Raw genomic sequence first — 23,782 nt, 5'->3', positions numbered from 1 at the left:
TAATTCATTTTCTATCAATAATCAATTGTTAAATGAAATTCTTATGAATCACAATCTATCGCAAATATTAAAGTACTTTGTTTTAACTAACCATTTATCATATTAAATTCTCAAACAAATGTAAAGTTTATGCCAATTTATAAATATATACATCAGATATACACACTTTTATAATATAATTTTTTATGTTAAATAAATATTTAAAAATCTTGAAAATATTTATTAAATTTTTTTATTCTTACTATTGTGTTTTTATTTGTAACTAATATTATAAATAAATGCATTTTATTTGTTTTAATTATTATTTTTATTTTTTATATATAATTCTTGGAAAACACATTTGATAAATTTGTATATTAAAATTTCTATTAATTTAAACAAACCAGTAATTTCTGGTACTAGCCGTGATGCTTATGTCATTGAAAAATTATAAGAGATATTTATAAGTTTCTAATGACACCATAAGTATTTGTTCAGCCATACCTTTTTAAATGTATTATAAAAATGATTCTTAACATCTACGAATCTTTTCCTTCAAAATAAATCTACATAAAAGAAAGAAACGATAAAAACAATAAGTCACCTAAAAAATTTTTATATTATTTAAAATTACTTATTTAATAAAGTAAAATTGACGAGTACGCTAATATTTATAAGCAATAGTACATATTTTTTGATAAGAAATAATAGCAATAACAACACAAGTATTGAAAAAAATTTGATATGTTTTTCTATATTGCAAATGTAAAATTAGCGTTATTCAAAAAGTAATTTAAATATTATTTATGTGAAAAAGTTTTATTAATCTTTAAATATCACTATCATTAAATAAAGTATTGCTTTATTTAACTTTTTTTTTAGATTAAAATACTAATTACTATACAATGAAAGTATCAAAGAAATGTATACTACATTTTGTAAGCAATTTGACTACAACAGAAACACACATCTCTTAAACAAAAGAACAAAATAAAATATAATGATAATAACAGCGTGTCACTGACTTACTATCGGCAGTAAGGTTTCCGATTATTTAAATTTATCGCCTACATTTATAGAACGATAAACAGCAGTTTCCTTGCTGTTTATCGTTCTATAAATATAGGCGATAAACTTAAATAATCGGAAACCTTACCGCCGATAGTAAGGATCCACAGCACTCTATCTTAAATTATTTAAGATTGTTACTTAAATAATTGATAAGCCTATTTTTAAAAATTGATATGTCAAAATGCGAAATATGTGAAAAGATGGGAATAGTGTCTTACAATAAGTAACTAAATATAATAAATAACTTTTACTTCTACTGAACTAATAAAATTTGTACATACATATAATAAAGTTCTAATTTAATTTTAAAAAAGAAAATTATTATATAAATATTGCCATGTCAGATACGAATATCATTACATTTATTTGATTTAGCTTAAATCATCATGTAGTTATTAATTATTATTGTTTCTTTTATCAACTTATTATTTATTTTAAGTTATTTTAATGATTTTTATATACTTATTTAATAATATTTATAATATTTTAATAATTTTTATAATATATTTGAGCTATTTTATTATTTTATTTGCTGAATGCAATATCTTAGTTTTTTAGATCTATTCATTAGTATATTATAACGCGCTAGCATTATAAATCCTGTAAGTTTGAACTATAATCGTTTTTAATAGAAAAGACTGATGTTTGTTGGCATAGGTACTACAATTTCAGCATTCAACATGTTTAACAATTAATTATTTTGATTAAACAATACTAATGTGATATATAGAAAGAATCTTTCTCTACATTTTCATGTCAAGGAAAGATTCTATATATACTATATGATACAATTTCTTTGTAATAACAAAAATAAAAACAAATATAATATATAAAAATTTATTCCTCTTGAATTAGATTTTTTCCTTTCTTTATACTAATATTTGTTTAATTTAAATAAAACTTTAGGAATAGTTTATAAATATACATATATACATATATTATAAAAGATATATTTTACGGTAATTTTTTTTTCATTGTTTCTTTCGCCATAAATATATAAATAAACCGCAATGACAATTTGACTCTTGTGCCAAAGAGTTCCAATTTTGCCTAACAATCTTTAACAATGTGATGTTTTCAATTGTATTTGTTTTTAGTTTTATCTTAATAACTTAATAAATAATATAATAATATAGACAAATATTAATAATTCTATGCTTCCTTAAAAAAGTAAAAAAACAATTGTATATAAAGTCATAAAATTATTGTTTCTTGTTACACATTTAAGAAAGTCACAGAATGTCAAAAAAAATTATTCTCTGAGAGAAGAAACAAAGGCGTGTTAACTATGTCAATTCTTTCTGCTAATTAATTTAATAACCGCCAGTTTTCACAATTAGCTCATGCTAATTTGAAGATCCCGATAGCATGGAGTTAAGATGCAAGAGGGACAGCGTGCAAAATTTTACGAACACAAAGAATTACAGTATAAACATTTACCAGCTTTAAATATAAGAAAGTAATATGATTTATAAAAAACACTAAACTCATAAAAAATCTCCATTTAGTATCTCGCGCCTAAAATAACAAATTATATAAATTTATTATATTAGATTCAGTTAAAATACGATTGTAAATATCTTAAAAGTATACGAATAAACAGCATCTTAGTGGTTCTTATATAATTTATACATTTTCTAGTTTATTCGAATTGCGCGCCATTACTTTCAATGTAGCTATATATTTAAAATAAAACTAGATTAATAATACCACAATATTAAACATATTATCAATTTAACTAAGATATATATCCCCTCATATTAAAATGTTTAAAAAATTTATTGCAAAAAATATGTTTTTAGCTATGGTAAAAATATTAATTTCCAAAAATATTTCTTATAATGAGAGTTAACATAAATCTCGACCACCTACAAATTAATGCTAAAACTGATTTGGTAATATTGTTTTTATCATATGTATATTGATACTGTAGACTGTGGATGTAAAAAATAAATAAAAAGAATAAGTATCAATATTGATTAATAAATAAATAAATACTGACATTAATATAAATATACATATATATAACATTGTCAACAATATACAAGATAAGACTAAGTAATATTTAAATAGTATATAATATCATAAATTGAGTTAACTATTGTTTTTTGTATTAAATATTATATTTAAAACTCATAGTTACTTGGTTATTAAATATATCGAATTTAAGCAACTAATTAAAAATTGTTATTATTTTAATAACTTTACTCTTATTAAAGAAACTCTATATATATTAACCTATTACTTAATTATTTTGACATATCAAAATATAAGCTACTTTGAAATTGTACGTATTAAAAAATGAAAACATATATAAACATTAATTTTTATGTTTTATTAATTTTTTTTTATTACTTTGATAAGTATTATATATAATCTATACCTTAAAAATATTTATGATATGGAAAATAAAATTTCATTTCTAATTTTATTCAAACTGTTCACTCTTGAAAAATTTTAAAAACGATTCATACCACCATGAAACCATATTTAATTCTTCCGGTATGAGCGTGCGATACGCGTTCTTTCATTTGGAGTAATCAGTTTACACAGTTTACATTAGATCTATTTTACTAAAGTATTTTATTAAAAATAATTTTTTATTAGAGGTTAGATCATCAAAATAATTATATAGAACGCTTAAACTATTGATCATCATAGTTGAACATTCTTCATAGTTATTTTAATAAATCAACAAAAAATTATTTTTAGATTAGTATCTAGCTTTAAAACTACTTTTTCCATAATACATATAATGTAGTTTATGATAAAGACGAAAAGATTGCCGGCCGGTGCAACTAAGAATCAGTTCGTTGTAGGTGCCTCTTGTTAACAGAAAGCGAATGATGTCGCGAGATGATGACGTCGTCTCCGATAAATTCTACTCGAACGGGAAACCGACCGGGTGGGGCCTGTTCGCTGAGTCGCGCCTTGCGGCGAGTTTTAGTATGAAAGTCTCCGAAGTGGAGAGTGACTGGGCCCATGAGGAGAGGCTCCGGGACCTGTTCTCCGGGACGCGTTCGCGTCCAACCTGTTTATCGTGCTGCATCAGTGTAAAATACAATTGCTGCATAGATGTGCGAAAAATGTGAGAAATCTGTAACGTAAAGTGTGTGAAAAATGAAAATGTTGCCGCACCGCAAACGACTCCACGTCTGGATCCCGCTCACCATCTTAGCGTTCTGTCAAGGTAATTAATGCAACGCACACCTGATTCTCGTGTGCACGAAGATTCTTCACTGAAGCGTAACGTGATCACGTGGCTGCCTGCACTGAGTCACATTTATTGGTGTCAGATTTTATTTAACATGTGCGACGTAGAAGCATATTCAACGAATACCGATCGGTTGATTAAAACAGTGTCAGAGCATTATTTCTATTGGTCAAAGAACATTGAACCTCAATTAAGTAGATTAACGTCTGGTATACGCGCCGTGCTATCTGTTATTGAAGAATATATTAAATATAACAAATAATGCATATATTTTTTTTAATGATAATTTCCATAAAAATGCTTAACATAAAATTCTACTAATTACATGATCCTTCTTTTAATTATATATAATTTTGTAAACAAAATTGCCATAAATTGGAAAATATCTCATGCAAAATTCTGCATTACTATTTTATAATTTGTAATAACATAACATCAAAATTGTCAAAATCAAATTTATTCAGAACTCAATTTTCATTGATTTTTATTATTACATTTCAGTCATTCCATTCAGTTTTAAAATCTAAATATTTTAAAACTGAATGGAAAAAATTTGCAGTGATTACTCAATGAATGATGTTACGTGACACGATTAAAACATTTAACAAAATTGCTCTTATAATCATGTAAAACGATCGAGTCGATGAAGTAATCAATAAAGTCGATACGATATTGAAAAGACACATAGAATAAATGCTGTATGACTCATATTTTGACCCAAAGAACGGTCAATCTCTCTCACCTGTACTGATAAAGCACTCACAGTAAGAAGACTGTTAAACGCATATGTTCATAGAAAAATGATAAGCTTTTAACAGGACCAGACTTTGTGATATAGAAAGTCAATGAATATTAAACTATAATAGTTCTTTTAATTTAAGGATATATTATACACATTTACAAAATAATAAAAGAAATTATAAAAAATTATTTAAAATTTTCAAATTGTTCTTATTAAATTTAAAAATAATACAAAAACTTTAGCAGCAATTTTCTATCTAGATCAAAAATTACTTCAGTAAAAAATGAAAATATACTCTATTGTGGAAATATAATTAAAAAATAATGACAAAAAATGTGATAACAAAAAGATTTCTAATATAAGCCTTTAAGTATTTCAGATATAAAGTTTTATGTGATGTGTAGTTTAATTGTTATGTAGACAAGTTATGTGGTAAATAAATACACAAAATTTATTTACTTATTATAATGTATAATAAATTTATCAGTAATATAGCATTACAATCAAATAATATAGCATTACAAAAAATAATTTTTCTAAAAATAAAATCTTAGTTATAAATGAAAAGAATAATAAAACATAATTCTGTAATAAAAACTAAATGTAATTAATTTTGTATTCTTTTTAAAAACAAACGAGATTATTTGAGATATTATACTTTTCACATATTATATTCACATTTTTGGCTTTTTTCCTAGCATAAGCAGCTCTTGTATTATTGATCCTCTAAACTACGTCCAGTTTTTGGACTGGAGCAAAAAAATGTTAATCAGTTGATATTTGTTATGATACTGTAAGGTTTTAAATTGTAAGTAAGAGAACTTTAAACCTTTCTCTTATCAATTGTTTTATGATGATCCATTTGTATTATATTCTTATTAAAACAAGACATTTTAGAATTAGGATGACATTTACATAGATAAAACATAACAAAATAATGAAAGAACAAATGTTATATTTTTTTTTGTAAGTCTTTTTAGTTAATTAACGTAATAACTAATTGTTGCAGAATTATATATTTAGCAAATTGAAGTAATACAATTAACGTTTTGTTTCAAATAAAAATATGTGATATATCTCACAAAATGTATTTACTCTCACGTATTTTTTACTGTCAATTATCTCTCAGTGGTATATCATTGATGAAGTTTTATTGAACTTGGTTTCGTGCGGCGTTCTAACAAATGTTATTCGGCAATCTAATAATCAATTACTATACCAAGGTCTACTACGTAATGTAACATCTAAAGATACTCCATAAAGATCACAATAGATGGCCAGAACAGAGTCATCCGTAAGATACGGATGTAAAAAAAATATCAATATTAACCGCATATGAAACGAATAACACTTGGTTGCATTAGTCATTTCATTCGTACTGCATGTACATGTTTTGTTCGATGACAACATATGCATCTAGCTTAATCTTATAAACGTATTATTAGAAATAACATCATTACGTGTTACGATCGCTTTTTATTTCATTCTCTCATTACTGCTAATAAAATTTATGACTTCCCAAATTTATGTTAATAGTAGTTTTAACTGCTTTGTTAAAAAATGACATTTTTAGTAATATTTATAATGTATAATAAATTTTATAAATTACACATATCTATACACCATGACATATATTACACATTAATAAAAAAAGGTTGTCAATACTGGTATAACTTTATTTTAAATAGTATTTTTTAAACAAAAGCTAAAAATAAAATTTTGAAAACAAATGTAAACTAGGAAATGTCTTCTATCAGATAGTACAAATTTCCTTAACTTCTTTAATACCTGTTTCTAGAAACTTTCTAAGCAATTCCCAAATGCTTCTGTCACTGAACAAGTTAGAATATTTTTGCTTAAAAAATCCGATAAAATTAAATTTTTAAAAATCTATATAATATTATCGTATTTTTGATTCGTAAATATTAGATTTGGTACCTTTTTTGTTATTTAGCATATAATTTAGTAATAATTTTTAATCAATGTTTATTTTGTGTTGTATCAAATTTAATATAATCATATTCTATATTTTCAATTTATATATGATATATTCTGTATTTATATAAATAATTTTAGTATTTCTTACATGTACGTAAATTATCTATCATTTTTTTAAATGTAATTTTCATATTAAATTGGATCAAATTGAATAGATAACTCAACAAATTGTATCAAAAAAAGCGTATTACACGTTTAAATTAATAATTAATTACTTAAGTAAAATATTATTAAGTAACAACAAAAATTAAAATTTCTACAAATGAAATGTGTAAGTTTAATTGAAATATTAACATTGTTATAAAATTAAATAAAATTAATCAAAATAATAACTTTATTATAAAATTATAAGATTTCAATAAAACTTAATTTGGTTTTCTATCCTTTTCTATCGATTTCTTGAAATACAAAAGCAAATTATACTAAATAATTCTAACTCTTTAAACTAGCATAACTTATGTTTTTCCTTAAGCTTTTTTAACAAAAAGTACTTATTTTTACAACAGCATCAAAACACATAAAAAAACAAACTTAAACATATATAATATTAAACAAAATAAACAGGATCATTGTATCTATTATCTGACTTTCACGACGATAAAAACCCTAAAGGTTTATCATGGACCAGTATAAAGATTAGATTGGATTACCAATTTTATAATTAATAGATTGATCTCATATAATAATATCCTTTTATTCTATTTTTTATCATATTTACTTTTATCATGTTTCTTATAGTTTGTTTTATCAACAGATGTGCCAGTTTACACTGTATTACAATTTTATGTGTTAAACTGCAATATAAGAAAAAAGAAAAAATATAAAATACAGTTTTAGAATATAAAATAAGCTATTATTATCTGTAATATACTCACTATAATATTATTTAAATTACGTAATTTGCAAAAAAAGTCGTAAGAGAATTACTTTAGATTTGAAAAATTCATTTTCAGCTAATTTTGTATAGAAACCAGTTACGAATTCTACATAAATTATGAATTTTTACTTTTTCCTATCAAATTAAAATGTTTCCATTAGTATTAATAAAGTTTACTTTCCGAGAGAAAAAGGTTATTTTAGAAGACATATATCATATTAGCGACTTTTCTTCAAGAATTCTCAAGTTCTTAATATTTCATTATGTATACAGGATGATCTTATATAATCTTTCCACATAATTATATCTCATGAACCATTCGATATTTAAAAAAATATTTCAAATAAAACTTACTGTGTTTCAAAAAGTACACACATTTGTTTTTTTTTTTATAGGTAAAAGCGTTCCTAAAAAAGATGAAAATTTTATCAGATAGTATATATTATTTAAAAAAATATTAAAGTAAAACAAAATTTAAAGTTAAAAATTGATACTTTTGCATAACAATAAAATTTAGAAAAAAAATTCACCGCCATTACTGAAATTTTAGGAAAACTCTTAAAATATTCATTTTTAATGCCACTTTTTTAAAATTAATAGCCAAATTTGAACAATGGATTTGTTTGATAAACAAAACTATATTAAAAACAATTAAAATTGTTAAAACAGTTTTTATGATTTTCAATTTTGCAAGTTTATGTATTTCTTCTTAGTAAATTTTATTTCTTTGTTTCTTAATATTTTATTTTGTTTATGTCTCATAATTTTATCATCTTTAACTACGATAATAGATTTTAATAATAACGAACATTTCCAGTAATGTGTGTGATAGCCTTTTCTATGTTATTTACAAGATTCGTATCATATTTACGTACATGACTGTGCAAAGATTAGTATATAACTTTCCGTCATAAACTTACATCATATACTACTCTCTTTATTACGTATAAATTAGTTCCGAATCATCTCTGTATTTGCAAATCTCAGTTGCCTGCGTTTCTATATTTCCTTCTGCAACAAACACACTAGCTGATAGTACGAGCACGTTATCGAGAGAGGAAAAAGGGACTTCCTTCCTAGCCACGTATTTGCGCAGAAACAAATTGACGGCACGTGCGTTATTTCATATAAAAGAGACTAACGAGAAGGGCCAGATAAACCCAATCATCCGCAGGACATTGCGGCTAACGTGACGACATTTCTTGCAAAACTTGTTAATCATATTCCCGTCCCGCAACAATAACTTCTATCCTATTTCGACAGAAATACGTTTCATATTATCTTATAATAAATTGCAATTAAAAAATGGTTATGTTATTAATAGGCAATGCAAAGTTAGGAATAAAGAATATTTCTCTATTATAGGATTGTAAAAAAAATTACCTGATACATTTTAGTAGCATATTGAAAAGATCATGTTTGATTTATATAAATTAATTTCGTTTTTTTTTTTCTTTAGTAACGGCAAGTACGAAACCAATTATCTCGCCGGACCAAGAACAAATTGTAATAAACGAAGGAGAATCTTTAGAGATCACATGCACTAGTAACACAGAAATTGAGTTTCTCTATCCTAAAGCCTTTGAAGAATCGGTATGTATTATTGGACTAAATTTCAATGTTGTTTATTTATTGAGAAAATATCTGTCATAAAAGAAAAATATGCGATATTCTCTAATTAAACAATATATATGTGTATCTATATATATATATATATTTATTTATTTATTTATTTATTTAGTTTATACATATATTTTCCTATTAATTTTATTTAAATAATTTCTTAAAAAATTAAATTGTTTTATTTCTGATAATTATAAATTGTTTAATTTATTTTTATACTTATAAACTTATATACTGTATGTATTCTTTTTAATATTGTTTTTTAAATAGTTTAGTAAAAAAAGTGTAATACTATTTCACAAACAAATTTTTAATATTTTATTTTCTATCTAAAAAATTAAAATTGTCAAATAAGTATTTATTTATTTAAAAAAAATTGCATTAAAAATTATATTTTTCTTGTTAAAAAATTTTTGTCAAGTTTTGACATGTCTATTAAATTTTGTATATTTTTGTAGGTTAATACTTCAAATGCAAAAACGAAAATAACGAGAAATTTTGAAAATAACACTTACACATGTGTTTTCCAAAGGCCTAAGACTGTTTTCGGCGATACAGGCCGGTACAGCTGCATCGATCGCGATGATGAAGAAAGCTCGTTGTACGTTTATGTGAAATGTAAGATCAAATCGCGTTAATATTCGGATTAATAAGAAAACATTTGTGTCTCCATTTTATTTACTGTATTTAAAACTTTGTATTAATTTATTACAGCCAATACAAGTTTATTCGTGGAAGCAGATACATATGCTCATCTCAGTGCAGTTGCTGGCGACAGTATTGTAATACCATGCAGAACTACATCACCAGATCTAATACCCATCTTGTCTGACAATAATGTAAGTAATATTGGCGACAAATTATCAGAAAACATTTTGCAATTTAAGAATAAAATTCATGGCTAAGGTATTATTTTTCGCAATAAATTAATTTACAGTTTTTTCGGGGAAGATAGGAAGTGGGGGATTTTAAGATGCTCTCGAGCATCGAAAAAGTTAAATCGAAATTTAACTTATTAACTGTGTCTTAAATCTGACGAATCCTGTCGGCGCGCAGTTTAAAATAAAACTAAGAAAATTAAATTTAATAGAAAAAATCATAGCCATCATTAAGATCCAATATTTGACCGTATAGGTCATACACAACTCATTGATATGTTTAAGAAAATTTATGCTCAACTTTTTAAATAACTCACATTTAAATTCTATTTCAAGAGCTTAAAAACTTAATTAAGGAATAAATTTGTGTTCCTACACGTTTAGATATACGTATGTAGAATACGTGATTATAAACGCACTACAACTAGAAGGAAAATTGTATAAAATTATTAATTTATTTTTATTTATAGATTCAGTTAATAGCTTTCTATAAAAGAATCTTAATCTTTTACAATATTATATTTATAAATAAAGTAAAGAATCGTAACGTAGTAAATTAAAAGGCCATTAACATGTTATTGCTTTTCAAGTTTTTTCAAATATTATAAACTATACACTAAAAAAAATTTACTAGATTAAAATAAATATTTTTTCAAATAGTACCAGGCAGAAGTTTTATAAAAAATAAGTAATATTTATTTTAAATAGGATAATATTTTATATAATTTAGAAAATGTATTATATGTACATTTTCTATCAATCTAGAAAATGTATAATACATTTTCTAAATTATAGAAAATATTATCTTATTTGAAATAAATATTATTTATTTTTTACAAAACCTATGCTTAGTATTATTAAAAAAAATATTTATTTCAATCTAATAAATTTTTTTTCAGTGTATAACGTGTGTTATAAATATCAGAAGTAGTTGTTAATTTTACTTGTCATTTATTGCAAATTTTTCTAAAATCTTTCAATGTTTTATGTCAATGTGCAGGAAGAACAAATAGAAGAGGCATCATTTGATCCGAGAATTGGTTTCACAATTAAGAACCTGCTAGTAAAACATAGTAATTGGTACAAATGTTTGATAGAGAAGGACGGCGAAGAGCACGCGGTCAATTACGTGTTGTCTGTGCATCGTAAGTGCGGTCTCAGCTCGAGATGTTAATTCAGTCACATACATATATGACATTCGAAAGTGCTACTTACATCACAGTAATCGTTCGAATTTCATGGTAAAACAATATCGATTCAATGATTCGTTCTATTTAATAAAAATAATTAAATTGTTTGCATAGTAAAACAAACTTTACCTGAACCAAAAATTCAAGACGAGAACTTGCTACATGTTACACGCGGACAAGATCTCTACGTGAATTGTACCGTGGAAGTGGAGATATCTATGCGATATGTGTTTGATTGGAACACACCACAACAGGTAAATGCCCTCTTATTTTCAAGTAGTAAAACAAAATTAGAATAAGATTGAACTTTAATTAAAAGCGTGTTCGACAAGAAGAGTCATTAATTGATTCTTCTTCTCTCAAATTTTGTTTTTTCATCTTTTTTTTAGTTTCTCAAACATAATTTTATCACTTAATTACTTTTATTATCTCTAAAGTAAAAAAGTGTTAAATTTACATTTAATACATTACAAATTTATGTTTCGAATTAGTTACTTCTTTTTCAAATAAGAATAGAAAAACAAATTGGTTTTGAGAATCTACTCATCTCTAAAAATTTAAAACACACTTTATTAATGTGCAATAAACAAATTCTTATATATATATATAAATTATATATATATTTATATATAAATGAATATAAATTTGCTTGATTATTATCCGGAAAATATCTTCAAAGTATCAATCACGAAACGTATCAAAGATCAAATTATATATCAAATTATATACGAGCAGATCTAATTGTATTAATCTTGTAAAATTAAATCTGCTCTGATAAATTTGATCTATTTTGGTAAAGATTTCCTTTTCGATTATGTTTATCACTCGTATATAAATGTACACGTGACCTTGTGTGTGTTTTTTTAGAATAATAGTAATAGAATAAGCACTCAACAATTCAGGAAACAGCTTGACGGAAATTCTGTACTAGATACGTGTCAGTTGACGATACTTAATGTAACAGACAAGGACGCGGGAGAATATGAATGTGTCATTAGGTCGATTCATGATATCAAGAAAGTAACGAAGACTATCACGATACATGGTTAGTTTATCATTAACTTGTTTTTGTTATAAGCATACAACTGAGACAATTGTATACTTATAAATAATTGTGGTAAATTACTTCTAACTGAAGTCGTATATAAGCAATAAATCTTAATTGGATATGCGAGAATGGTAAAACAAATATGTATATATATTTTTAAAAAAACATATAATTCAGAATCGCAATGTACAGCGTAAAATTAGCTCAAATTGTGTATATATTTTTTGTATTTTTGCCACAATTCAATTTTATTTTAAATTATATTTTTTATTTTAGATCCAGAAATAAAATATATTAATCTTGTGCCTCAGCATACTGATAAATATTATCAAGCAGAAAGTGGCAGCTACGTTCAATGGGTGGTTTATGTCGATGGATATCCCAAACCCCATTTACAATGGTATTTAAAAGCTCAATTCTTAAAAATCAGAAAATTATATTAATATCAGTCTCTTCAGTTATTAATCGGATGGATTTTTTAATAAATTTACCTTGAGTAACCAATAATAACTTTTTACATACCTAAAATTTTCTCTTTTTAGATATTTTTTCTCTTTTTAGACGTTAACAATTAATAAAAACATAGTTTCGATCATATTCAATAATTATTTATATACATATTTTTGTGAAATAAAAGAATACATTAGTTCCTTGATTTACGCACAGTATCCGTTCTAATACAAATAAAAAATACATATGTTTTTCTTACTACCATCTTTACAACTGATAACAGCTTCATATTTTTTCATAGACATTGTAAGTGACAAGTAACTGACTTTATTGCAGGTTCAAACCGAATCACGAGGAAATTATAGAAAACACAAAGTATTTTGTAAATACAAGTGCAACGGCAACCATTTTAAAAATAATCTCATTAAACGTAATGGATACAGGAAATTATACACTTGAAGCCAAAAATGATTACATGATCAAAAAATTAAACTTTACACTTGACGTTATAGGTAAAAAAAATTTTACATTAAACACGAAATTTCTAATATTAAATTAAAATTCTAATATTCTAATATTAAAATAAATATAATAAAAAAAAAACTGCAATAAGTACGCTACACAACTATAATGCAACGTAGATGAGACTATTTATTTATAACTATTGTTCTAACATTATTACACTGATTTCAGCTAAGCCAGTTTCCATATTAACAACTATTGAACCTTATTATCCACCTAACGAAAGTACAGAATTTCGTTGCGAAGTAGTTTCTAATCCGCCTCCAAACATAACATGGAGTTTTTTAAAGTGTCCTAATTATCCATCACTTGAGGATTCAGTAATTATATATCCAACGGTAAACATAACTTTATGTTGACTTAATTCCATCAGACAAATCTTTGTCTGCATTTTATACAATGAGAAAAATTTATGAATTTTACAGGACGTAACGCAAAGCGCAGTTTACAGATCTAAATTCGAATCGACAGTAAGAATGCCTATCGAGGTATCGGGGAGAATAACTTGTAAGACTTGTAATGTGCTTGCCTGTGATTCTGTGACTGAAAATATTCTTGTGTCCGGTAAGAATATATATACTTCCCTTTGCATATAGCTTACAACTTTTAATTACACTCATTTCATGTGTGTCTTAATAAAGTCCGGATATGTGTTGAAGATAAAATTAAAAAAGACAAAATCTGCGTTATTGAGCAGATTATTGTCTTATCAAAATAGATTAATAAAAAATTTTGGTCTAAAGATATTTTTAAATCAATATATCAAAAATTAATACATTTTCTATTTTAATTTTTAATTAGATGGAGTGGGCGCATTTGGCATTATTGCGCCAAAAGAACCTGTGACAAAAGGTGATGATATAGAATTAATATGTGCCGCTTCTGTTTATAATTATACCAACGATTTTACATGGACTATATTCGTAAATCAAACTGAAAAGCCACTTGTGGAAACAGGTAATTATTTTAAGAAAATTGAAATAAACTTAAAAAACAATTAATTATTTCTAAATATTAGCTGTAACATCTTATAGAATTTTTTTTTAAGAAAATAAATTCTAAAAATTAATACCTTTATATAAAAAATAAAAATAAAAATAAATTATACATATTGTGCATATAATAATTTAATATTTGTAATACAATATTTTTAGTTATATTATATCCCTTTTACTAAGTCGTAATATTTTATTTTATTTTTATATTATTGCATATTAAAAAATTTATCATAAAAAGTTTATCATAAAAAATTTTTCACTATTATTATTTGTATGTACTACAATATACTTGCACATACTGTACTGTACTATGTAAAATATTAGAAATGTTAACAAATAATTTTTAATATACATAACGATTATATGATCTTTGATATTTTCAGAAAGATTACAGATTGTGCAGTATAGAACCCCATTTACTTATCGATCTTCATTAAAGATTTATAATGTCGAAGAATCAGATGCCCAAGAATATTTCTGTACTGGCAAAATAATGAATTTGCATCATGAATTTTCAGACGCTCTTTCTGACTACGACAACTACAAATTAGATATTTTCGGTATATTAATACATACATCGCAATCAATTTATTTATCCCTATTTATTATCTTGTGTACACACATAGCTCATTTATTATAAAAATGTTTCTGTATTTTTTTAAATCGAGCATTGAGAAAAGTAATAAACAAAATTTTATTTATATGTAACTAATAAGTAAAATTATGTTAATTAAAAATTTGATTGTCTAATAAAAATGTTTTATTAAGACGACAAAATTTTGTAATTAATGATATTATTTCATTAGCCATACATTAACCAAAGCTTTGCTTGATAATACAAAACATTTTTCTCAATGAGGTATGTTTACACTAATAAAATGTGTAAACTAATTTTTTATATATGTTACATATATCTTACAGATCCAATCCCACCGTTTTTCACCAAAACTAATATGAATAAAACTGAAATACGAACTATCGATGTGATTGCCGAAGGACACAAGACAGTGATTTTGCAATGTTTCGCAGCAGGAATGCCAAAACCAACAATGGCCTGGTATAAAGTACGTGTACTTTTATATAATAAAACTAAGCGCAATGCATAAGTATATTTATTTCTGTTTAATAATTTTCAGGATGATACATTGCTAAAGGAAAATGATCAATACTTTTTTAAATATAATTATCAAGAACTTAATATAAGATACTTGAAGCAACACGATAGCGGAAAATATTCATGTCAGGCTATTAGTCGATTGGGTACCAATGAGACTTTCCAGCAGATAACGGTGAAAAATGCAAAAGGTCGGCTTTAAACAATATTATTCATAAAATAGTATTAAACGGATTAAAAACCTAAAATTTTTACAGGACACAAACATGACGTAATATTTGCTGCTATAGTAGCTATCCTTGGTTTAATCCTACTGATTGTAGCAATCTTTTTTACGATTAAGATTCGTCGTGAAAAGGTGAATTAAGTATTCTATAATAGTTATAAGTTACGTACATAAAATATAATTAGATATTATTTCATAAGAAAATGTTTTATAAAAAATTTAATTTAATTTAATTATAATTGAATTATTACACAGAAAATGCGAAAAGAATTGATGGAAGCGGGTCTTATGCACTTTGAAGAAGGTGCTTTAGAATGTTTAAATCCTGATTTGACGGTTGATGATCAAGCGGAATTACTTCCTTATGATAAGAAATGGGAATTTCCAAGAGAACGATTGAAGCTAGGTAAGCGCGAACCTATGTGAACTTGGCACCCGACTTTCATAAAAAATTCTTTTTAAATACGCATTCGATTGTACCCGGTTTGTACCCGTTTGTAACACTTTTGTTTGGTTTGTACCTCAAAGGAGTAAAAGTTATAGGGATTTAAAAAATCGTCAGCATCCCACTTTGAGATACAGTAATCTACCAAGTGCCATTCGATTAAGCATCGTTTGTACCTGTTCGTACCACCGCCGGTTTCGTTCGTAGCCCTAAAGGGGCGATTGTACCAAATTTTCAAAATAGGGGTTGGTGCTATCTTCGCCAATTTTGAAGATATTTCAAATCCGAAAGCGGGTGCTGTTTCGGAATCGTATTGCGGATGCGTATTAAAAAAACTTTTTTTATGAAAGTCGGATGCCAAGTTTACATAGGTTAAGTGCGATAAATCTTTACGTTATACCACGTAATAAATACCAAACAATTTATCTTAGTAGTAATTTTGATTAATTATTTTTTAGGAAAACAATTGGGCAGTGGCGAGTTCGGAGTAGTAATGAAAGCGGAAGCGCAAGGAATATGTGAAAATGAAACCGTTACTACCGTTGCCGTGAAAATGGTTCGTCGAACCACTAATCCAACTTATGTTCGTGCACTTGCAAGTGAACTAAAAATTATGGTGCATCTTGGCAAGCACCTAAATGTCGTCAATCTACTTGGTGCTTGCACTAAAAATATTTCAAAACGTATGTATTGAATGATCACGTTAAATGATTAAATACTCTGCTAAAAACGTCACATTAAAAAATCCCTGTATACAGGATAACAGATGGCAGAAAATTTAAAAAATAATTCTTTAAATGATAAAATAAGATAACTCAAGAATTAAAAATTGTGATTAAATTTTTGTTCATTTAATTACAAAGTCTGAATATTCACGCATTTGAGCCTTAATCGCAATTATTCTTAATATAATATAATATAATATAATATAATATAATATATATATATATATATATGTTAATAATTGTGTTGTAATAGGTGAACTGTTAGTAATTGTTGAATACTGCCGCTTTGGAAATTTACACAATTATCTTTTAAGACATAGAAATGATTTCATCAATCAAATTGATCCAAAAACTGGGAAACTCGATCTTAATATTGGTATGGATATATTGACAAGAACTGCCAGCATCAATAGTAATAACAGGTTTGTCTACCACAATCCAAATAATCTGTTATTATCATAACTATCACACTTACTTTATTACTAAATAGTTGTATTAACTAGCATGTAAAAAATATTTCTAAATGCATTCTAACTAGCTGCAACTAACTTTTACGAAATGCAATGCAAATTAATTAAAAAAACAAATATTCTTTCTTCATACACTAATAAATATTTTCGAAGACATATTAATAAGATTAATTGTAAAATTAAAAAATTAAAAATTTTATAAACACCAAAATATAAACAAAAAACACAAAAAATTTTCTCATTAATATATACTTCAATTATACTTCTCATTAATATATACTTTGCATGAGAAATTTCAAAACCTCTAACTCATAATTAATCTGTGTAATAATTTACGTTATGATACATGTTATAACAAAAATGTACTATAACATAAAAATAAATACAAACAATAAGTAAAATACATAAACTAATGCATGCAAGGGGTTACGGTTTAACAATGTTCTTCTTTTTTCTTTTGCCTTCGTGACAGGATAAAATATGCCGCATTGTCCTTTTCTCGCAGTCTTAGTGCGAATTCAGATACCGATATAGTGGTACACTATTGTCCGGGATCGAATCCTGATTCTGGAGAGATTAATTTCTCGCCAGACGGCTGCGTCAGCAGTAATTTATCTCAGCCAGGTTGGAGATCAAATTACTGCGGTGATTACAAAGATCAAAATCTCAAGCCAATCTGCACTCAAGATTTATTGTCTTGGGCGTTCCAAGTAGCACGTGGAATGGAATATCTCAGTCAAAGAAAGGTCAGTTTTAACATAAATAATTACAAAATTAAGAAATCAATTATAACAAGGCCAAATGTTAATATTATAATTGCAATACAATTAGAAATATAAATAAGTGGAATATGTAATTAGAATAAATTAGAATTATGTAATTTCAAGTAATGTAAAAAATTGGATCTTTAAAATTTACTTAAACTGTATGCAAATATTCATATTCCTATCTTATTTCAATCTGCTTTGCGTAAATGTATCTTTTATAATAATGATATGAATACATTTCTACAGGTGTTGCATGGTGATTTGGCGGCAAGAAATATTTTGCTTGCTGAGGACAATATAGTAAAAATTTGTGACTTTGGTTTAGCAAAAACTATGTACAAAGATGGTAATTACAAAAAAAAAGGTGATGGTCCAGTGCCCATAAAATGGATGGCCATTGAATCGATCAGAGATCGAATTTTTTCAACGCAATCCGACATATGGAGCTTCGGCATAGTACTTTGGGAATTTTTTACTCTGGCTGAGACGCCGTATCCCGGTATGGAGGCAGAGAAACAATATCAAAAATTGATTGAGGGATACAGAATGGAGCAGCCAGAGTATGCTATTCGGGAAGTATATGACATAATGTTACAATGCTGGAAAGCCAAACCGACGCTACGACCAAGCTTTACGGATCTTGTAGAGAACATAGGAAATTTATTGGAAGAAAGCGTGAGAATGGTGAGTTATTTTGTTATTCGTTTTATAATAATAATACATGTGTTGTGATACGAGATACAATGAATGAGAGCACAATATATCTATCTATATATTGATTTTTGAACGTCTTACGACGTTGTCTATTATACCTGTGATGTGCACATATTAGATTGTACACAGATATATAGGATCTACAATTTAACGTTGGTTTTAAACCGCTGAGATAGAGAGGTTTCGAGGCCTAGAATACTCTTAATGGTTTGTCATTTTATCAAAGAGAAAAACAAGTATAAAATTTTTCTGGTTCTTTCCGAGATTGAACCCAGAATTTTCAACATAATAGAACACCAGTGCGCTATATCACGTTCACTCTCAACACAATATATTTGTAAAATAATTCTTTAAGAAAAAAAGTATAAATAATATCAAAAATAATAGAAATAATTTTCAACATTAAGAATAAAAATCAAATATTTAAGTTACCGACGTAATCAGTGATTTAATCGAATTCTTGATAATTTAATTTAAGAAAGTAAATATTAATTTAAAACATTGTACATAACATTTTTGGAAATAATGTGTTTTATACATTAACATATAATGTATATGTTGTATCAATTAATATAATATTAAGTAGTTAATTAACTAGTATTTTAATACATAGAGTAAATAATTATTTATTATCCAATTATTTATAGTATCCGAAATACTAGAAATTCGATCTTAAATGCTTTCCTTTCAATTAGAAAACTGAAGTTTTACTTTTAATAATTAAATGTTGCTTAATAAACTGTTATGACAATAAGTAGACTCCTTCAATTTAAAAATATAATTGAAAATATAATTATAATTTATATATTCGAAAAAGCATTTATATATAAAATCGGTTTTGTAATATTTGGAACGCTGTCAATACTTGTGCCATATACCCTATGTTTCAAGGAAGATACGGCACATAATAAAAGCTTCTTTTATTTTTATTCTATAGCACTATATCAGCTTAAATACACCATACATGGACATGAACACAATGAACTTGGAGAGCGGTAAAGACGACTATCTGACGATGATGTCCGCGCCAGATCACGCGGTTTTATCATCGCCAACTCACGAATACGTAAACTCGCCATTCTCAAAAGGCGCATCAGATTCGTCGTACTTATGCATGAGTCCCGGTTGTCCGACGGACGAGTCTGGTATATTTAGCCCTAGACCACAGGACCATACGCACTTCGAATTCCCGTCACCTGCATCGGACTCCGAGGATCCGGACGCGGTCGAGCAGTCTCCCATGCTGAACCATGAAGATCCCTATCTGAAGCCGATCAACGTTCAAGAGCGAAGGGCGGAGTTTGCGCGGCAGAGGCAAGCGATGAAGAATCAAATGGCCGACAGACCGATTGATCGAGATTCTGGTTATTGTAACACGCCGCGAAATCTTCATCTGATAGATCTGAACATCATTGATGAAAATGTTACGCAACCGGACACGATAGACTCGAGAATAAAAGATTACGCGCCGTCCATTATTAGCACGCAAGACAATTATGTAAATATGCCAAAACAAAAAAATGATCTAAGAAAAGGTATGCCAGATAGTTTTAGCAATCCTAGTTATGTGATGATTAGTAACCGCGAAATGGACCAGAGAGCTTAATCCATTTAGAGATTTTAATCGCGCGCTCTTGTGTAACTACCCGATTATTTTAAGAGTAAAGTTCATTGCGATTTAGTAATTTATAGCATAATTCTATACCGCAGTGATTTTACTTCGTACTGTCTTAATTACAATTGTATCTATACCCTCTGAAAGCCAAACCTGAAGAAAACAGATTGTGCGCAGAGTCTGCTGTCAGAACCTGATGCTAGAAAAGCAACAGATTTCAAATATACTTTGTAATGTCTGTCAGAACTGACAGAACTTGTTGACATCCTCTGCAGCAGAAATATGCTGACAGCACCTGACGTCAGATTGGTAACAGAAATTTAATAGACTCTGCTGTTTTCTGCTGGCAACTACTGCCAGTATGTTAATGTTAAAATAACGTGTTCTGTTAACAAAATGTTAGCAAAATGGGACCTCAGAGTCTGCTAACATTTTCTGATATTCTGTTGCCAGTCTGCTAACATTTTGCCATCATTTTGCTGACTGGAATAATAATACGCGATAATATATCAAAAATTTAATATTTTTAAATATTTCTCAATTAATGTGCCATGGCGATATAGAATGTCGAGGATGCAACAGTAAGTAGAAGTAAAAAGAATATTTTCTTATTAGATATCTCGCACAGCGAGAGAGTGGAACAGTATATTTAAACATGGTATGCAAATATTTTTATTTTATTTATTTTTTTGTAACAATTTATGCGAGCTTCTAGTTTACAAAACTTTTTTACACTGTTTTCTCTCATCTTATTTGTAAGAATAATTTTATATTAAACAACTTAAATTACTTTATTAAATTACTTTTCCATTAATAAGTAGGTATAAAAAATTGCCACTAACTTTAAGAATTATTAACATTTGAATTATTTGATGCATTCATTAACGTACTCATTTAAAAAATCTAAGAATTAAATACGTTTATTAAGCTATAAATTTGTAAAGATATTATTTTCAAGTAAATATAATTAATGTATGTGGTAATCGTGACTTAAGAGTTACGCGTTTGCTTTCTGTGCCAAGTTCAGATCCATCCAGAACATATCAGATTTTTAAGTGATCACTCTTCTCGAAAGGTAATGATAAACCATCGAGAATATCTTTGCTATGTCGCTAAAGCATGCATAAAAGCATACATAAATTGGATCTTCAATCATCAACCGATTTGATAAAAAATATATAAGATATGACAAATTATGTATATCTATATACATCAGTGCATCATTGATCTATTGCTATATACATTATAGCATCTACATACATCATTGCATTATCGATCTATTTGTTTACACGGAATGTATCATTGAGTAAGAATGTGTACATTTACTTGTATTTGTTATCTAAGATTTCAAATCTAGATACTTAATTAGGGTAATTGTAGGATATCATTAATTGTAATATTACGTTACAATAATGAATATCACCATATGTACAACGTTATGCTTAAAAGTATAACTAAGCAAGATAATACATAGAAAATAAGAAAATGCGTTATAGTTGATTTTTTATTTGGTTACTAACATATATATGTTTTATCCATCAAAATATATATAGTTATTAAATTGTTTTACCTTTTTACTTTATCATGAAAAACATAGTCATGACAGAGCATTCTTTTATTAATTTTTTTATAAAATATAGTTTTAAAAAGTTTTATACTGTGCAAATGCATAAAAGTGATTAATATGTGCAAATTATATGTTCTTTTTATATGTATATAAATGTGCGCGTGTGTGTGTAATAATAAGAGATATGTAAATAAAGATCTCGACAATTTGTACTTAACATTCATAATATTTTCTTTATTAATATTAAATTATATTAAGACGAATTTTTGTAAAAATAAAATATATAACATATGAAATGCATAATGTTATAGTATTGAATTTTTATTAAAAAGCGGAATAATTGGATAAAAATATATAAGCAAAAATATTTAAACAACTCTAATATGCAAAGTATTCAACAACAGGTAGACCAAATTTAAGAAATAATTTTGTAGATGATAAAATAAGACAAAAATAAAAAAATTATAAAACTGCAATTGAAGTTTTGTTCTTTAATTATAAATATTCACATGATTCAGCCCTGTAATAGAAAAATTAACTATAAATAAATTGATTAACTAAGTAATAAAATATATTTGTTAAACAATAAAATTTATAAAATAAAAATATTAAAATTAAACTTCTCATCAAATTATCATCTAAAAATTTAGGTAAATAGATACGGTTTTTAGAAAGTTACAAATATATAAAATCTAATATTATTAATATTTTCTGTAAGATCTAATATGTATTATCAATAATATACTCACTATTTAAATGTGCAATTTAAACTTGCAAAATAAAATACAAATTTTATTTTTAATTACTTTTAAAATATTCGTTTTTAACAGATTTTATATAAAATAAAGTTGTAAAAGTATAAATTACGAGTTTTTATTTCTTTAATTATCTAAATAGATCATGTTTTCATCAATACTAATACAGCAATATTTAGTTTCAAAAAAATATAAAAATGTAACTTTAGAAAGCCCATGTCAATATTGACAATGTTTCTCTAATAAGTCTTATACATTCTAAAAGTTATAATTTTTACTCTTATAAAGAAACGGTTTAGCTAATTGTGTATGCATGCGCGCGCGCGCACACACTCACACACAGAATCTCTTTAATATATATATTTAACATACATATAAAAGACAATCATATTTATAAAACAAAAATAAAAGATAAATATATTTATAAGTTATTATTATTTTTTGTGTAACAATTTTGATTACTTACGACAGTTTTTGGTTGAAGAAAACCATTAAAAAAATGTACACTAAGAGAAAAAAATACTAAATTCAAATAAATATTTCTTTGAATAGTGCTAATAAAATATTTTATAGAAAATCAATAATATTTATTTAAAACAAGTAATAGTTTTCTATAATTTAGAAAATATTACTTGTTTGAAATAAATATTATTGATTTTCTATAAAATATGTTATCAGCACTATTCAAAGAAATATTTATTTGAATCTAGCATTTTTTTTTTCAGTATATGATTAATTAAACATTCTAAGAAGCAAAAAAAATGATGAAATACATACGAAATGTTGGTATATCA

General features: G+C 26.2%; 2 protein-coding genes and 2 long non-coding RNA genes across 5 annotated transcripts in view; 1 reads left to right on the top strand and 3 right to left on the bottom strand.

Annotated features, from left to right (window-relative positions):
- Window positions 1-23,782, bottom strand: part of LOC105835833 — a 69,871-nt gene that overhangs the window by 34,073 nt on the left and 12,016 nt on the right. The gene's annotated exons all lie outside the window — the stretch shown is intronic.
- LOC118644602 lies at window positions 311-1,887 on the bottom strand. Its single transcript, XR_004962378.1, has 2 exons — window positions 1,131-1,887; window positions 311-1,003 (listed from the first exon to the last, which is right to left on the bottom strand). It is a non-coding gene; the product is annotated as an uncharacterized LOC118644602 (long non-coding RNA).
- LOC114254163 lies at window positions 3,551-5,513 on the bottom strand. Its single transcript, XR_003625524.2, has 2 exons — window positions 4,221-5,513; window positions 3,551-4,147 (listed from the first exon to the last, which is right to left on the bottom strand). It is a non-coding gene; the product is annotated as an uncharacterized LOC114254163 (long non-coding RNA).
- On the top strand, window positions 4,110-22,687 carry LOC105828561 (vascular endothelial growth factor receptor 1). 2 transcript variants are annotated; one of them, XM_012666940.3, is made up of 22 exons: window positions 4,110-4,240; window positions 9,341-9,474; window positions 9,963-10,122; window positions 10,219-10,343; window positions 11,383-11,527; window positions 11,687-11,826; window positions 12,440-12,617; window positions 12,897-13,020; window positions 13,407-13,582; window positions 13,764-13,930; window positions 14,018-14,156; window positions 14,394-14,549; window positions 14,974-15,150; window positions 15,512-15,654; window positions 15,727-15,895; window positions 15,962-16,062; window positions 16,186-16,336; window positions 16,834-17,058; window positions 17,354-17,522; window positions 18,076-18,316; window positions 18,584-19,021; window positions 19,989-22,687. In XM_012666940.3, exons 1-22 carry the CDS (start codon window positions 4,171-4,173, stop codon window positions 20,655-20,657), a joined length of 4,197 nt encoding a protein of 1,398 aa, XP_012522394.1. In that variant the 5' UTR covers window positions 4,110-4,170; the 3' UTR covers window positions 20,658-22,687. The 2 variants fall into 2 exon arrangements, with proteins under 2 accessions (XP_012522394.1, XP_012522393.1); XM_012666939.3 differs by having other exon boundaries at window positions 18,043-18,316.

This window comes from Monomorium pharaonis, chromosome 2 (assembly GCF_013373865.1).
Source record: "Monomorium pharaonis isolate MP-MQ-018 chromosome 2, ASM1337386v2, whole genome shotgun sequence".
In the NCBI taxonomy this organism is placed as follows: domain Eukaryota; kingdom Metazoa; phylum Arthropoda; class Insecta; order Hymenoptera; family Formicidae; genus Monomorium; species Monomorium pharaonis.
The sequence above is the reverse complement of the archived record's forward strand: the minus strand, read 5'-3'. Positions and strand labels throughout refer to the sequence as shown.

Excerpts from the sequence above, each read along its gene's own strand:
- LOC105828561 (XM_012666939.3), top strand. The coding sequence starts at position 4,171 with ATGAAAATGTTGCCGCACCGCAAACGACTCCACGTCTGGATCCCGCTC. Across the intron at positions 10,123-10,218 it reads GTTGTACGTTTATGTGAAAT|CCAATACAAGTTTATTCGTG; the intron begins GTAAGATCAAAT and ends AATTTATTACAG. Across the intron at positions 11,827-12,439 it reads ATTGGAACACACCACAACAG|AATAATAGTAATAGAATAAG; the intron begins GTAAATGCCCTC and ends GTGTTTTTTTAG.